Source organism: Oryza sativa, chromosome 4, assembly GCF_034140825.1.
Source record: "Oryza sativa Japonica Group chromosome 4, ASM3414082v1".
In the NCBI taxonomy this organism is placed as follows: Eukaryota; Viridiplantae; Streptophyta; class Magnoliopsida; order Poales; family Poaceae; genus Oryza; species Oryza sativa.
The window spans coordinates 7355576-7373053 of record NC_089038.1 but is presented as its reverse complement, the minus strand read 5'-3'; the positions used below and the strand labels follow the sequence as shown (position 1 = coordinate 7373053).

Here is a 17478-nt window from a genome sequence, read left to right as displayed (position 1 = left end):
AATAGATGATGCCGTTGAATTTTTATTATATATTTGACCATTCGACTTACTAAAAAAAATATGTAATTATAATTTTTTTTGTTGAGTTATTTTACCCCACAAAGTAGTTTAAGCCAGGGCAACACTACAATTATTTATCGGGACACCGACAATTTTCTATGAACTTTATATGCCCTCTTTATTTTAGAGTAAATTCTCTGTGTACCCTTGAAAACTCACCCGATCCCCTTTATACCCCTGAAATTTTCCCAATTCATTCTATACCTTAGAAATTTTAACTTGATCCCTTCCATGCCCCTATCGTTACATTTTCCTTCCTTTCACTGTTACAATTGGTTGAAAATGTCTTTTATGCCCTTGATGATTTAGGTTTGAATATAAACTTGAAAAACGATTGAAAATTTTGTTTGAGTGCACAGTATGTGTATTTTATGAAACTAATGAGAATAAATAATTAGTGCAAAAAATTTTGACATAAATTTTGAAAATCAAAAAATGTAATAAAGTAAAATTATTGTTTAAAATTTTAATTGGACAATGAACTTTTTTTTATCAAGAGCATTCATAAAAAAATATCATGAGCATTAGTAGTCCTATCTTTATATGATTGCTCCTAATTTTTTATGAATTTTTAAAAACAAAATAAATACATATTTTTAGTTAATTATCTATTTTTCATAAATAATGTATCAGACAGCAAACTCGTAACAGACTTTTACATTTTCAGTAATATATTCATAAATTTCTATATTCATTCAAAGGATAAAATGGTTATTTTTATAGAATTTAGATGGTCAACTCACGGTCAACTGACGGGAGGGGTGTGGAAGGGATCAAAATCAAAATTTGAAAGTATACAAGGAAGTAAGCAAAATTCGGGGGCATATAAATGATTAGCTAAAATTTTTAGAGGTATACAAAGGATTTTCTCTTTATTTTACTGGCTATGACACCGGTGATAAGAAAGATTAGACCCCAGTGACATTAATTGTTAATTGTCGTGTTAAAACCCAATTGACAACTAGGAACGATGCTAGCGGTAAAAAATAGAAAATTAGCTAGCACTTATGATTATACATCAGCCGAATATGCATATTCATTTGAATCTTTCAAATTTGAGATCATGCATAAGCCTAGTGGCCCACAACTTCTCAAATTCCCTAGCAAAATAATTTCTATGGAAAAGTTACTTTTAGAAAATCATATTAATCTATTTTTAAGGTTTTAAGCTAATACTTAATTAATCATGTGCTAATCCTCGCTCCATTTTACGTGTTGGGAGGGAATGGTTAGCTACGTTCAAACAAACTATGTTTGTATCAGAGTTCACCTCTTCGATTTAATATCGGATTCCGAACCCGACCATATGACTTTTCTTTGCCAAAATTTGATTAATTTCGTTTGACTTTTGCCGTTTCAAATTTGAATTCTCGAAAACTATCCGAAATTTCACTCTAATCTACTTTCGTCCCACATCGAAACATCGAAATAGTGTCGTTTTCCATTGGTTTTGGTTGATAAATAGACCTGGTTAGTGTTGACCCTGGTGATTATTTATGCTAGCTTCACCCCTGATTTAAGCATAATTTAAATCTTATACGTTTACATAAAATTTTTCAATAAGCTGAGTGGTTAAATATATGTTCAAAAGTTAGCGACATTGCGAAAGGGCCTGTAGCCTAGTGGTTACAAGAGCCTTAGTAGCACCTAAGGTCCTGGGTTCGACTCCCCATGGGAGCGACTTTTCCAGGATTTAACAGCGTTGTGCTTTCAGTGGTAGGTGACGTACCCGTCGACAGCGAGGCGCCTGTGGTGACTTCGTCAATCTCTCCAGGGTTTGCAGGCGCCTGTGGTGACTTCGTCAATCTCTCTAGGGTTTGCGTGCGTGTGTTCATAGCGGTGAGTGCGCGTGCGTTGTGAGTGTCTGCGTTGTACTGTGTAATTCTAAAAAAAAAAAAGTTAACGACATTACTCTGTATTATATTTACGACTGAGAGTGTACTAGCGAAAGTGCCGGTAAAATGTTTGAAAGTTCCATGTTTTGCAAAGGCGCAAAGCTCCCCTGATCATGAGACGACCAGACACCAATCCAGAATTCAGCTCCACTACCAGACAAAACACATCACCCAAAACCCCAAATCCCCACAGCCCAAACCCTCTTCCCTTCCGGCGTCGGCTCGGTGGGCGGCGGACATGGACACGAGGGTGCTACCCATCCCCATGGACGAGGCCACCATGGCCGAGTTCCGGCAGCGCGGCCAGGTCCCCGAGGACGTCGAGAGCTCCATCGGCACCGTCCTCTCCTACATCCACTTTGCCATCCCCGACGCGCCGGTCTCCTCCCACGCCCGCCTCTCCGCGCTCCCGCCCGACGACGACGACGACGGTGTCGACCGCCTCAGCCTCCTCCCCGACGCGCTCCTCCGCCGGATCGTCTCCCGCCTCCCCGTCAAGGACGCCGCGCGCACCGCCGCGCTCTCCTCCCGCTGGCGCGACGCCTGGCGCTCCACCCCGCTCGTCCTCGTCGACGCCGACCTCCTCCCCGCCGGCGTGTCCGACGCCGACACCGACGCCGCGCGCGAGGAGGCCCGCGCAGTCACCTTCGCCGTGTCCCGCGTCATCGCCGCGCACCCCGGCCCGTTCCGCCGCCTCCACCTCACCTCCAGCTTCATGGACCAGTACCAGGGTCTGCTCGCGAGCTGGCTCCAGGTGCTCGCCGTCAAGGGTATCCAGGAGCTCATCCTCGTCAACCGCCCGTTCCCGGCCGACCTCACCCTCCCCGCCACCTTCTTCGGCATGGCCACCCTCACCCGCCTCTACCTCGGCCTCTGGAAGTTCCCCGACACGGCCGCGCTCCCGCGCGCCGCCTGCTTCCCCAACCTCCGCGACCTCGGCTTCTCCCTCATCGGCATCACCAACCACGACATGGACTTCGTCCTCGCCAGGAGCCCCGTTCTGGAGACGCTCTGCCTCCAGGCCAACACGCTTCAGCGCGTCCGCGTCGCCAGCCGCAGCCTCCGGTGCCTGATGATGATGGGGTTCGACCAGGATGTCAACGTGGTCAACGCGCCCCGCCTCGAGCGCCTCATCATGCTCTACTCCTGTGGCTCCTCCATGCTGGTAAAGATTGGCCGTGCTCCCTCGCTGCGTGCAATTGGATACCTTGATCTGGAAACCCATGTGCTGGAGATCGGCGACACTATTATCAAGGTATGACCGTTAATCTGTTCAGTGCAGATGGTCAAAATGTGTGGATTGCTGATCGATGCCAATGTGTGAAGTTTCTTCTTTGATTTTGTTACAACATTGCATATTGGCAAAATTGCAGGCTGGAACAAGGGCTAGTCCAAGCACCATGGTTCCAAGTGTGAAGATCCTTGGCATAATTGTGTGTTTCGGAGTCCGCAATGAAGCCAAGATGCTGCCCAGTTTCCTCAGATGCTTTCCTAATGTTGAGACTCTGCACGTCGAAGTGAGACACAGCTTGCTTGATTTAGCGTTCATATACTACTTAGTTACGAGTATTATCTAAAAATGTTCTACTTGGTTGGCTGAATTATCCATCTCTAACTTTCAAGTGTGCGATTGTTTGACTCATTTGTAGTCCCGGAAAACTGATGAGCTCACTGGCAAGCTGAACCTCAAGTTCTGGCAGGATGCAGGCGCCATCGAATGCATCCAGTCTCACATTACCGTGATGATTTTTCGTCGTTTCCGAGCAACGCGGGGTGAGATTAACTTCCTCAAATTTGTCCTTGAGAGTGCGCGGATGCTGAAGAAGCTGATAATTGTGTCTCCCAAAGGAACATTTGCATCGACAGATGAGGCAAATTTCAGACTGAAGCCTCTGTTCGCCACAAAATGGGCTAGTAAATGTTGTTCACTAGTGGTCCTTGAGAGTGATGCTAGTGCAGGAGAAAGCAATTGGAACTTTGAGAGAGGATGTGATTTTTCACTTATGGACCCTTTTGCGATCATCATCCGATCTTCTCGGCTTGACATCTCTGGAAGTTGTTAGTGTTCTGTGGCAGTTTCTAAATGAGAGGGATTGTTTTGCTTCCTTGACTTCTGCTGTTTTTTGTTCCAATTTTGAGATTTATCAGTGCTCTCAATCCTGTAGCAACTCCAACAGTATTGTCTTTCCAGCAGAAGACAAATGTTATCTCAGATGAATGTTGTATTGACCTGGCATTGATCATGTGACATCACACAGTTCTATCTAATTAGATTTGTGCCATCCTGCTGTTGTGCTGGTAAGAATTAGAGATATCAAAATTACTTCATGTTTGTACGCTGGCTTGCCAATTTCTTTTTCCACATTTCATGAAGTTTTTGTTCCATCTGGTAGAACATTTTACTGCTTGTAGAGTTGCAGTCCTGATTGGTATGGATTTCTGTAAGGTCAATTTCATCAGAGATTTGTGGACCCTTTGACAATCATCATCCGATCTTCGAAGTTTGACATCTCTGGTAGTTGCTAGTGTTCTGTTGCAGTTTCTGCGTGAGAGGGATTATTTTTCTTCCATAACTTCTGCATTTCTTTTTTCTGGTTGCGTTTTGAGGTTCGGTAGAGTTCTTCAGTCTGGTAGTATCTTTAACAGGACTCTCTTTTGACTAAGATGAATGCTGTATTGACCTGTGAGCATGTGACGTCACACAGTTTCTGCTAATTAAAATTGTGCCTTCGTGTTGGTAAAAATCAGAGATATCAAAGCTAATTCATGTTTATATGCTGCATTACCAATTTCCTTTACCACATTTTATGAAGTTTCTGTTCCATCTAGTAGCGCATTCTGTTGCTTGGAGAGTTGCAGTTCTGATTGGTAGTGGACGTCTCAAAGTCCAAAGTGAAAAGTCTGTTTTTATCAGAACTCCCGTGGTCTATCTATTGGTCTTCTACTGGGGAATACTGGAATGTGAATAAACTTTATTGTGGAATGTGAATCGAATTTATACAAAAGTTTGATGATTAACTTTGAATGCCAACAGTTATGATCTTCTTTCAATACATTTCTTTGCAGATCATACAGGAGAATTATATCTGCCATTCGTCCTTAGAAGATGAAATAAAGAAACTAGGGGTGTGTTTTCACGCCAAAATTGAAAGTTTGGTTGAAATTGGAACGATGTGACAAAAAAGTTGAAAGTTTGTATGTGTAGGAAAGTTTTGATGTGATGAAAAAGTTAAAAGTTTGAAGAAAAAGTTTGGAAATAAACTCGGCCTAGAAAGCCTGCTGCGTTGACTAATGTTGTCGCTGCAACTCTAGAATTTTTTTTTTTGAAAACCCCGGAAATATTTTCAGATCAAGATGGCCACGGTGTGCAGGATATACCTGCGAAATCTTTTGTACTCATAGCGTGTATATTATGGCACACGTGCACGTGGTTTAGCGTTATTGGATCCTATATACTTCCTCCGTTCCAAAATATAAGCATTTTCAGTATAGTGCTAAATCAACAATTTTTAACTTTGACTATTAATAGCAATAAAATAAAAAAAATAAATCATATAAAATTGATGTTACTAGATTTATCATTAATAAACTATTATAATATGCGACTCTTGTTATTTAAAATATTTTATTTTTATACAAATTGTTGGTCAAAATAGCATCTCGAAAACAATGACAAGATCTAAAAATGCTTATATTTTGGGATGGAAGGAGTATTTGTTTTCTTTGTTTTTAAAGGGTGTGTTTAATTCCTGAAAAAAGTTGGAAGTTTGAAGAAAGTTGGGAGTTTAGAAAAATAGTTGGAAGTTTATATGCGTAGGAAAGTTTTGATGTGATACGATGTGATGGAAAGTTGGGAATAGAGGGAAAACTAAACACGGCCAAAGTCTTACTTGTAACAAACCCTAATCAACATATTCTCGTGACTGGAGGGAGTAATTATCACACGAATCATAGTGATATACCCGTAGCACTTCATAATTTTCGAAACAATTTCTATACTACATTGAACTCCCCAAATTTAAGTATAGGCAAAATAGACATTTTTCGAAGGACTTCATTGGAACACATGAATATTACGGGAATTTCGCAAGAATTATATCGGTGTCTATAAATTCTAGCAAAATCTATCCATCGCAAAATTCTAGCAAGAATTGTGAGTCGAGTGTACCTTGCATTAGGAAGAACAAAGTGACCGATTTCCTCCTCCATCCCAAAATAAACAATCTAGGGCAATTTTACTATCCTTAAGAAAATATTGGGAGGTACCACACTTTTAAGTTACTCGAGGTATTTTCTTAAGGAAATTTTATCAACAATTTAAGATAGGATGAGATATTTCTTACTATGTTCGTCTCGTAAAAAGTTCATTTTTCAGTTTTTAGATATAACGTTTGACTCTTTGTCTTATTTAAATTTTTTATGCTGCTGATATTAAATGATAAAACATGAATAATATTTTATATGTGACTAAATATATTTTTATATTTTTTTAGTAAGATGAACGGTTAAATATTTAACACATATAAATCAAAAATAAACTTATTATGATATAAATATAGTAACGTGTAAAAAGTATCTTATATATTTATTTTGTGACGGAGAGAGTTTGGGCCATGAGCAATCTGCATCCGAAATTTGGCCCAACCAAACCACCGAAACCCTAGGTTTCCTCGCATCCCGACCAAACTACCCCACTACAAGACAAACCAGCACCTCCCACTCCGCCTACACACACCAGAGCTCGCCTCCACTCCACTCCACAGTCCACACCACACGACGCCCCAAACCCTCGTCGGCTCGTCCCCTTCCCTAGTTCCCTTCCGGCCCCGGCGGCGGCGAGCGGCGACCATGGACACCCGCGTGCCGCCCGTCCCCATGGGCCGCGCGATGGCGGCCGAGTTCCGGCGGCGCGGGGACGACCCGGACGACGTGCAGGGGACGGTGGCGCGCGTGCTCTCCTACATCCACTACGCCCTCCCCGACCCGCCCGTCTCCGCCGCCGCGCGCCTCTACGCGCTCGCCCCGCACGACGCCGTCGACCGCATCAGCGCCCTCCCCGACGCGCTCCTCCGCAGGGTCGTCTCCCGCCTCCCCGTCAAGGACGCCGCGCGCACCGCCGCGCTCTCCCGCCGCTGGCGCCCGCTCTGGCGCTCCACGCCGCTCGTCCTCGTCGACGCCCACCTCCTCTCCTCCTCCTCCGCCGCCCCCGGCGCTCCCGACGACTCCTCCAAGAAGGCGCGGGAGGCGGCACGCGGCGTCACCCACGCCGTGTCCCGCGTCATGGGCGCGCACCCGGGCCCGTTCCGGTGCGTCCACCTCACGTCCAGCTGCATGGAGGAGTTCCAGGGCATGCTCGCGAACTGGCTCCAGGTGCTCGCCATGAAGGGCATCCAGGAGCTCGTCCTCGTGAACCGCCCGTGGCCGCTCGACCTGGGCCTCCCCGCCACCTTCTTCGGCATGGCCACGCTCACCCGCCTCTACCTCGGCCTCTGGAAGTTCCCCGCCACGGCTGACCTCCCGCGCGGCGTCTCGTTCCCCAACCTCCGCGAGCTCGGCCTCTGCAGCGTCGTCATGGACACGCAGGACATGGATTTCGTCCTCGCCAGGAGCCCCGTCCTGGAGACGCTCTGCATCAAGGGGAACCTGTTCAGGATGCGCATCCGCCTCGCCAGCCGCAGCCTCCGGTGCGCGCAGATCATCGGCTCCTCCTACGAGGAGATCGCCGTGGTGGACACGCCGTGCCTTGAGCGCCTCATCGTCTCCGGCACATGGAGGCATGACGGCGCCTCCTCCGGCAGCGTCAAGATTGGGAATGCGCCGGCTCTGCGCGTGTTTGGGTACTTGGACCCTGCAGCGAACGTTCTTGTGGTTGGCAAAACCGCCATCAAGGTGCATTGCTCGTTTCAATTCCACAACTTCTTAAATATAACGATGGCAATTTGTGATTTTTCAGCCTTAATTGGGTGCATTTTGTTCTGTGATTGCAGTCCGCGACAAAGGTGAGCCCAAGCAATATGGTACCAAACGTCAAGATCCTTGCTCTGGAGGTGCGTTTCGGTGTCCGCAACGATGCCAAGATGATCCCCAATGTCCTCAGATGCTTTCCCAACATTGAGAGGCTCCACATCAAGGTGAAATTACACCTCCATCCACATTCATTTGCATCTTAATCTGTCATCACTAGCTGATGAACAAATCTCTGGTGACTGATCTAACCAATTTGCAGTCTGGAAAAACTGATGAAACCACTGGCAAGCTCAACTTCAAGTTCTGGCAGGAGTCTGGTCCCATCGAGTGCATTCGGTCAAGCATCCAGATGATTGTTTTCCATGATTTTCATGGCACTCGGAGTGAGGTTAACTTTCTCAAGTTTTTCTTCGAGACTACGCGGGTGCTGAAGATAGTGGTCATTTTGTTTGACACTGGAAGTTTTTCTTCGATGGATGAGGTGCGTTCCAAGGTGGAGGTTCTGAGGGCTGCAAAACGGCCGACTGGTTGTTTAGTCCTGGTCACCCCAAGTACAGAACCTGAAGAGTGTAACATTTGGAGCTTCAAGAGAGGATCTGATTTTTCTCGTTTTGACCCTTTCACGGACTACTGAAAGAAAAAGATGCATTTCCATGTCATTTTGTGATCCAAGACAAATATCTTTGGAAGTGGTTAGTGCTCTGTTTGCAGCTTCATGGTATTCATGTTAGAGTTTCGGCTTCCCTTTTATTGAAGATTGGACAGCGGACTTGATTATACTGTCTTGAGAAGTGTTGAAATTAGTGCTTGAATAGTGTTATCTATCATGCAAATGTCAAATTATGTTTTCTGGATGACAACTAAGAACTACTGTGTCTGCTATGCGTTTCATTTGTTGTTGGACGATGATGATGTTATGTTGCACTGTTTTGCTAAATTTTTCGTTGATGCTTGTCAGAACCAGTGATATGTGAGCAAGTTCATGCAATCGTTTGCAATCATACCAATGTGATTTATATGTTAACTGGACGCTTTGATCTATCTGGTAGTATGGTATCGTACTTTACCTTCACTGTTTTACATGTTGATGTTACAGTGCACTACTTTGCTCAATAATTCCTTTGATGCTAGTTAGAATCACTAATATCTGAGCAAGTTCATGTTTTGTTTGGAATCTTATACATGTCTTTTGGATGTTAAACGAAGTGTTTTGTTCTGTCTGGTACCACAGTTTAGTACTTCCAATTTCATAGAGTTAATTATTAGCTTTGTAAAGTCAATTATCATCAGATTATGTATAATCATTTGGATTCTTCTACTTTGAGGTTCATCTCTAGTGGTTATGCCTTATGATGATACCATCAACTGGATTGCGATTTACGAGGCATCTTTCACCAAATGTTGCTTAATTTAAGACTTAAACCCCATTTTTTTTTGTTCTGTTGTTAACCAGGGTTGGAAATTTCGGACCGAAATTTTGGTTATTTCGGTCCCCTCCGATACGATATTACTTCGGCCGAAATTTTTCAAATTTTTCATGAATTTTGGTAACATTTGTTCAAATTCAACTAAATTTTGTTCAAAATTTCGGACCGAAATTTCTGAAATTTCGAGATTCGGTGACCTCCGATCAAATGGGCTAAATCGATAAAGTGAAGCCTGCTGTTAACTCATCTTCCATAGATTGCCGGTGGAGAATTATCTATCTTGTCCATCTGGTAATTCTATTGCACTTGAGGAGAAGATTTTAACCTTACCCTGTCTTTTGTCTCTTTCTGCTGCAATATTGTTCCTCTTGTTCCTTTCAAAAGAGAAAAGAGAGTTACAAATATTCAAGTTGCATGCTCAGCTGATGCTGACATGCTGTGAGGTACGAAGTACCTGTTGTTTATGACATAATTTAACACTGTCAGTAATTTGGGCAGGCCAGATTATTTAGAATAGCTGGTGTGTTTTTGAGTGATTTGCTTGAAAGGTGGATTGAAATTATGTGTACAGAAATTTGTGGTGCATTGGGAAATCGTGTGTGCAAAATGCTGGGTGGCTGCCGCATTTCACCCGGTTTGAGGATGGAGAGTCGCACTCTTCTTATGAAGAGTATTGATCACAAAAACAAAATGTAGATGGAGTGCATGCAGCGATGGAGTTTTGAAAATCATGGAAATCAAAGCCTTGTCTTGATTTCTTGATAGATAACCTGAGCTGCTGTTGCTGCTGGATAGATGCATGGCCTTGTATGGAAGACAACGAGGACGGACAGTGAATTGGTTGAGATGGAGATATGTGTGTCGTTGCAGTAGAGCCCTGCCGGTGCTGAGCTGAAGAAGAAGCAGGAGCCAGTTGCTGGTGGATTTCGCATTGCTAGGGCGCAGCCGTGCATGAGGATTTCGGGTTGCTGGACTTCGTGTTGGCATGCGATGGTGGATTTCATGCTGTCGTCACTACTAATATATTTTTTTTTTCATGTGACCAAAACCTCAGCCTGCACCTAAGGCCTATGAAAATCAACGATTTTTGCTTGTGGGCCTCTTGTCTGCCTACAAAAAATCATTTTCGCAGGCGGCTGTTTTAAGCCGTCCGCCAGTGAAAATGTGATATTTGCAGGTGAGTAGATAAAACTAACCGCCTATGTTAATAATTTTCGGCAAAAAAAAGTAAAAGTACATTTGAAAATATCCCCATTCAGCTGCCATTTGCACAGATCAAGCACAATACAAATCAAATCAAATGTCACCACACAAATAAGATGAACAAAATTCACATATTTCATATAAAATGTCACAACTCAGATGAGAAGAACAAGATTCCCATATTCCAGATAAACAGAGAAAAAAAGAGAGAATTTTTTTTAGACTAGAGGTCAAATACCCGGCTTTTAGTAGAAAGCCACAAAGGAAAAAAAGAGAATTTTTAGATCTGGATTTAGAGGAACAAGAACAACGAAGGAGCTCTAGAGATAGCCGTTGGTCGATACGGTTAGCTCGGTGCGGAAGTAGGTCGCCGTCACCCTTGTGCAGAGCCACTGCCACTGGCGGGAGTGGAGGAGTCAATCTGCTGCCAGCCCTCCTTCTCCTTGCCAAGCCGCCACCATCGTGGGCGTTCTTCCTCATCGCCGCTCCTCGTCAAGCGGCGGCTGCCGCCTGCCATCCTTTTTGTCGCCGCCTTCGGCCCTCCTCCTTGCCGAACTATCGCTGCTCTTTGTAGCTGGGCTTGCACGCGGTAAGGAGAGGGAGAGGGAGAGGATGGTAAGGAGAGGGAGAGGGAGAGGATAAGGATAGACAGGGAGTGGTTGTGGTAAACTTAGATTTTTGGAGACTTGGGGATAAGGACATACGTGAGGATTTGTTTTTTTAGTGGGTTGTCCGGCAATCGGTTTTTGCAGGCGGGGGTTTTAGTGGTTCACCTGTGAAAATTAAGAATATTATTGCAGGCGATCCCTTTAAACCATCCGTCTGTGAGTGGGGGAAAATCGGATCCCTCTCTACGTAACTGCGCAGGTGGATAATCGCAGCTAAAATATGGTCCACCTATAAATTTTATAGGCCTCGTTGTAAAAAATTATTTTTCTAGTAGTCCGTTCAGCCACATGTGGGAGGTGACCTAGATGGATATCAATGCAACCAGTATGCTGGTTTGTTCCGTCTAACAAAAGCTAAACGGACTTTAATTTCAAACAAATCCTTACTGATAGTCTGAAACTAATTCTGATATAAATGTTTCCCTTTTTTTTCTTATATATTTCGTCAAGTTAAATTTGAGTGAGAACAAAATCCAAAGTAACGCCTAAATATCTGGAAAATGGGAACATAGAAACGTGGAGTTACTGATTCATGGGCCCAGGTGCAACTCATTACCGACATTTGGCCCAACCAGGACACGATATACCTGGCCAAATGGGCCGTGCCAAGCCGGGCCGGCCCGAGCACGACAGTACTGTAGCCAGCCCAGGCCCGGCACGGCACGTCAGCCTGTGGGCCGTGCCGGCACGGCCCGTTATCCCGTGCCGTGTTTGGGCCGATGCCTCAGCCCGTGGGCTGGCACGGCACGGCACGTTTACTGTAGCGTGCCGGCACGGCACGGCCCAGGCATGGCACGGCCCACCGGCCCATTTATTTTTTCTACGATTTTCTAATTTTTCCCATATATTTCTCATATTTTTTATTTTTTTCCACATTTTATCCTATTTGTACCATATATTTTATGATATATTTCCTAAATTTTCCTCACATTTATCCTATATTTATCATTTTTTCCTTTATATTATGTTTTTTCTGCCTTTTTTCTTTTTTTCCCCTCAAATTTCAATTTTTATGGGCCACATGTACTAGTGGGCCGGCTACCAGCCCACGTGCCACTACAGTAGCCGTGCCGGCCCGGCACGGCCCAGCACCTTCTTGGGCCGTGCTTGGGCCGTGGCCTTGGCACGTGGGCCGGCACGGCACGGCCCGCTACAGGAGCCGTGCCTAACGGGCCGTGCCCTAGTGGGCCGTGCCGTCGGCGTGCCGTGTCGTGCTGGGCCGGGCCGCCCGTTTGGCCTGCTATAGGACACGAAACCCACGGACCCGAAACCACCACTCACACGACGACACGTCCCCTCCAAACTCGGGACACTCGCTCCCTCACACAACAGTGACTCGTCGCCGCCGTCCAGAACCCCAAACCAAACCCTAGCCGGCGGCGTCGTCGGAATCCATGGCGGAAGGTGCGCCGATCATCTACCTTGACCCCGCCACGGTGGCGGAAGCGCGCCGCCGCGGCGACGACCCGCGCAAGCTGGAGGAGTGCACCAAGTACTTGATGACGCACATCTACGGGTTGCTCCCTGGCCCACCCGTACCCATCGCCGCCGCCCGCACCCACGCCGCCTGCGCCGCCGCAGCCTCCGACGGCGTCGACCGCATCAGCGCCCTCCCCGACGCGATCCTCCGCAACATCGTCTCCCGCCTCCCCGTCAAGGACGCCGCGCGCACCGCCGCGCTCTCCCGCCGCTGGCGCCCGCTCTGGCGCTCCACGCCGCTCGTCCTCGTGGACGCCCACCTCTTCCCGCGAGGTCGAAGCTTCGGTGTCTCCGCCTCTGCCCCGACGCGCGCCGACACGCCGGGCATCGTCGCCGCCGTGTCCCGCATCCTCGCCGCGCACCCGGGGCCATTCCGCTGCGTCCACCTCCTCTGCGGCTTCATGGGATCGTACCAGGCCCAGCTCGAGCACTGGCTCCGGTTCCTCGCCGCCAAGGGCGTCGACGACCTCATCCTCGTCAACCGCCCATGGCCGTTCGAGGCGGCTCTCCCTGCCGCCATCCTCCGCATCTCCACCCTCACCCGCCTCTACATCGGCATGTGGAAGTTCCCCGACATTGCCGGCCTCCCCACCAACACCGCCTTCCCCAACCTTCGCGAGCTCGGCATCTACGCCGTCGCCATGGAGAAGGAGGGCCGCGAGGTCGAGTTCATCGTGGCGAGATCCCCCGTGCTGGAGACCCTCAACATCCAAGGAGGCAACACGCAGGTGTTGCGCCTCCGCCTGGAGCACCGGAGCCTTCGTTGCGTGCAGATCTGCTCGTGTTGCGTGGAGAATCTCGCCGTGGTGGACGCGCCATGCCTCGAGCGGCTCGTGCTCTATGATTCTTTGAGCAAGGATGACTCCTGCGTCAGGGTCAAGATCGTCCATGCCCCCAGGCTGCGCTTGTTGGGAAACTTGGAGACAGGATTCCACATGCTGGAGATCCATGACACCTTTGTCAGTGTGCGTATGCCATTGCCATCATCTCTAACCTCTTACTGTTCAGTTTGTTTGTTCACTCTGATTCTGAATTGCTGATGTCCCAAATTCTGATATTTGAATATCTGAACAATCCATTTCCATCTTAATGGATTTCAGGCTGGGATCAGGTCGAGCCCAAGCGCATTGTTCACGAGCGTCAAGATCCTGGGGTTGAATGTGAATTTTGGAGTCAGGCATGATGCCCAGATGCTGCCCAACTTCCTCAAATGCTTTCCCAATGCTGAGTCCCTGCATGTTGTGGTATGAATTGAACCTGCCTCATTGCCTTCTTGTGCTACTGCATGATCAATTAGTTGCTAGCTGAACTCTGAAACATTTACTGATTTAACCATTTCTGCAGTGTGCAAAATGTTCTGAAGCCACCAGCTTGGTAAGCCCCAATTTCTGGGATGATGCTGGCCCAATCGAAAGCATCGTGTCCCATGTCAATGTGCTTACATTCCGTGAATTCAAAGGGGAGGCCAACGCGATATCCTTCCTGAAGTACTTCGTCCAGAATGCGCAGATGGTGAAGAATGTGGCTGTGGTGTTGGCCAATCCACAATTCACTTCATACTCCATTGATACGCTCTGGACAGCGAAGATCCTCAAATCTGTGAGATGGGCCAGTAAGATCTCTTCAATGCAGGTCTATAGGAGCGATGACTCAGAAGGTGGTCTGATTTGGAGCTTTCAGAGAGGATCAGATTATTCTATCCGTGACCCTTTTGTGTACTAGGAACCAGAGGTGCCTACATATGTGATCCATCCAAGCTCAGTTTCTCTGAAAGTTGTTAGTGTTATGTTTGCAGGATAGGTGTATCTACATCTCCACATGCAAGGCATTGTTTTTTGTTGTTGGCATGTGCTCAAGACTGGACAGGGTTTTTGGTCTCATTAGTAGTGTAGTACGATTAGCTTTAATTTAGTAGCAAGTTTATTCTAGCCAACAAGTGCCATTCCACAGAGGTAAATTTTGCTTGCTGCCTAACAACTAAAAAGTAAGAACTACTCTATCTGGAATTCTGGATTCATGCCTCTTCTTTGGTTAGCTAAGGCTTGATACTGATGTTACATAAGTACGTGGCTTAATGCTGATGTGAAGGTGTGATCTCATTTCTGAGAGTCAGAGATAACCTTCTCATATTCCATTTGTATCTACAAGTTATATTTTCAGGTTCTGCATCACTGTTTCTCTACTGATCATGCACAGAGATGCGTGTCAATTGTCAATAGACGTAATGTGATTTTTCCGATTTGTTCTTCTACGAAATGTGAATCCTGTCATTTGGTTAATTCAGCATGCCAGATTGATTTGGTCCTCTATCATGTGGTGATGCAGCTTGTACTGCATGAAGAGGCATCCTTGACCAGTTGTAACCACAAATCTGAACGAGCTTTGTTTATTTTGTTGTACAAGTTGTTATTGGCTTATTGCACTGCAATCTGAACAAGTATCAGAATGCAGAAATATTGCATCATGCCATCATCCATAAGGTTTTTTTTTTTCGGAAATGCTATATACCGGTATACCGTCGGGACAGGATACCCTTCGTCCATATTTCCCATCCAAATAGGAACGAGGCTGAGCTCCTAAGCCGTGAGATCCTACTCAAGTATCACTTGATACCTCGCAACTATCATCTTCTACGTGGTAAGAATTGTATGATACCCTACATGTATCACCTGATAACTAGCTGGTATCGGGTGATACCTACCAGGTATCATGTGATTCTACCACGTATCAGGTATCAGACGATTCCTATCACGTATCAGACGATACTTGTGAGGTATCATGTGATACCTATAAGGTATCGTGCGATTTCTACGACGTATCGGGGTGATACTTGTGAGGTATCGTATTCATATGATACCTACTAGATACCAGGAGCTAGGCATCGAGGTGTCGAGGCATCGTCACCGGCGGCCGCGTCCTCCCCCGTCCACGCTCCGTACTGAACCCGAACCTCATCGCCGGCAGCCGCATCCTCCCCCGTCCATGGTCCACATCGGAGCTCGCGCGCTGGCGACCGCGTCCTCTGTCGGGAGCTCGTCACCGGCAGCCGCGTCTGTTGTCCACGCCTCACCCGGTGGCCGCGTCCTCCACGCCGGAGCTCGTGACCGGCGCCGCCGCCATCACCACGCAGGATCCTCCGCCGTCCACGCCCCACGCCGGAGCTCTTCGCCGGCACTGTCTCTGTCACCACGCAGATCCTCCGCCGTCCATGCGACCATGCCCCACGCCAGAGCTCGCCGGCGGCCGCGTCCTCCACGCGGGAGCTCGTCGCCGGCGGCCACGTCCTCCACGCCGGAGCTCGTCGGCGCCGGCCGCGTCCGCGCCGCCGGCGTTAGCCGCCTCTGTGCTGCTCCCACGGTGGCCTGCGCTCTCGCGTCTGAGGGAGGTGGACGTGGAGCGCTCTCGCGTCTGAGGGAGGTGGACATGGAGCGATTCCGTTGGGACATCCCAACGGGATACCGGTATATAGCAGCCCTTTTTTTTTTATAATGATAATCCATCAAGTGATGATGTAGCTTTGACTACGCGTTAATTGAAAGAGCGCGATTATTTATCTGTTTAGATAACTAGAAAGGAAGCCCGCGCATATGCGCGGGCATCTAATTTAATGTGCTTGAAATATTACTCTACACATATGAATATAATGTTTGTATATGCGTGATTGTTCCTGATTCTATTGGCAACCTGTTTTTTTGTCAATATTTTGTTTGTGAATATTTTGAATGCTAATTATCCTTGCAACACAATCTTTAATTATAGGAAAGTATTATGTCGCAAAAATGAAGTTGGTTCCTATGAATTGTCATCTAAACTATATGTTATTTTTAATACATATCAAATCTTCGTTTTGGAGTTCTAAACTTTAAGAAATTTGTGTTCTTAAGAATAGTTATAGAACTTTAAGCAAAAAAAATTCAAATGATTTCTTCAATTTATATTGGGCTTTGGATTCAACAAAATTTGTTTAAATTTAGCCCAAATTTTGTCTGAATTCCAGTTATCCTTTCTGTTTCTTTGGGAATATTGGAGGTCTATGTTCTATCAATTGTTCTTGAAATGTTTTTGATCTCTTAAAATTTGGATGTAAACATAACTATGTTGAGTGTACAACTTGGTATGGGATAAATGTGTCCTTTCTAATGCAACGAGAATATATATATATACACCCTAATCTCCAGTTGAATCAAGAGCAGCATCAATATTAAGATAGAGATCTCGTCCAGCAAAGTATATAGGGTCGCACATAAGATCATTTACTCCAGATAAACTGAACTGAATAGCTCCAGTAGCATCAAATATAAACAGATAGATGATTCAGTTTATAATGAATAAACTAACGAAACCTGTACATAAACTCCACCCATGCAGCAAGAATGATAGCCGATCAGAGCAAGAAGACTTCGTCAGAAATCAGAACATGCCTAGGACCAAATTAACCAACGCAGCAACGATGGTGGCAAAACGTATGGAATCGCCATCTCCTTCCTGACCTAGGCGGTGGCGGCGGCACAACACAGAGGAAAACTAAAAACCAATCTCCTAATACAAGGAACATGGCATATATAGGTGGCACAAAGGCCTAGCCAGCTGAACGGACTAAAGCCCAACTTGGACTCCTACATACCGATCCAAATAACAGAAAAAAAAACCTTATTAATGTAAAACCCTGAATACTTGGTAATCCTGCCGCTAAGCATGGAAGAAAAGCATCCACATGCATGCGTACATGCAGACGTTGTGGGAGAGGATTTCGTTTTTTTGTGGGTCCTCATCTCCTCT

General features: G+C 46.3%; 3 protein-coding genes across 3 annotated transcripts; all 3 read left to right on the top strand.

The window, feature by feature from the left end:
* The first annotated feature begins 2098 nt into the window (after window positions 1–2098).
* On the top strand, window positions 2099–4236 carry LOC4335173 (F-box/FBD/LRR-repeat protein At1g13570). The gene is made up of 3 exons (XM_015779703.3): window positions 2099–3210; window positions 3329–3472; window positions 3605–4236. The coding sequence occupies exons 1-3, from the start codon at window positions 2194–2196 to the stop codon at window positions 4016–4018; spliced, it is 1575 nt and encodes a 524-aa protein (XP_015635189.1). The 5' UTR covers window positions 2099–2193; the 3' UTR covers window positions 4019–4236.
* Window positions 4237–6682: 2446 nt separating this feature from the next.
* On the top strand, window positions 6683–8923 carry LOC4335172 (F-box/LRR-repeat protein At3g26922). Its single transcript, XM_015779540.3, has 3 exons — window positions 6683–7844; window positions 7943–8086; window positions 8182–8923. Exons 1-3 carry the CDS (start codon window positions 6804–6806, stop codon window positions 8554–8556), a joined length of 1560 nt encoding a protein of 519 aa, XP_015635026.1. The 5' UTR covers window positions 6683–6803; the 3' UTR covers window positions 8557–8923.
* A 3577-nt stretch (window positions 8924–12500) lies between these two features.
* On the top strand, window positions 12501–14863 carry LOC4335171 (putative FBD-associated F-box protein At5g53635). The gene is made up of 3 exons (XM_015779617.3): window positions 12501–13664; window positions 13800–13943; window positions 14044–14863. Exons 1-3 carry the CDS (start codon window positions 12615–12617, stop codon window positions 14419–14421), a joined length of 1572 nt encoding a protein of 523 aa, XP_015635103.1. The 5' UTR covers window positions 12501–12614; the 3' UTR covers window positions 14422–14863.
* The last annotated feature ends 2615 nt before the right edge of the window (window positions 14864–17478 follow it).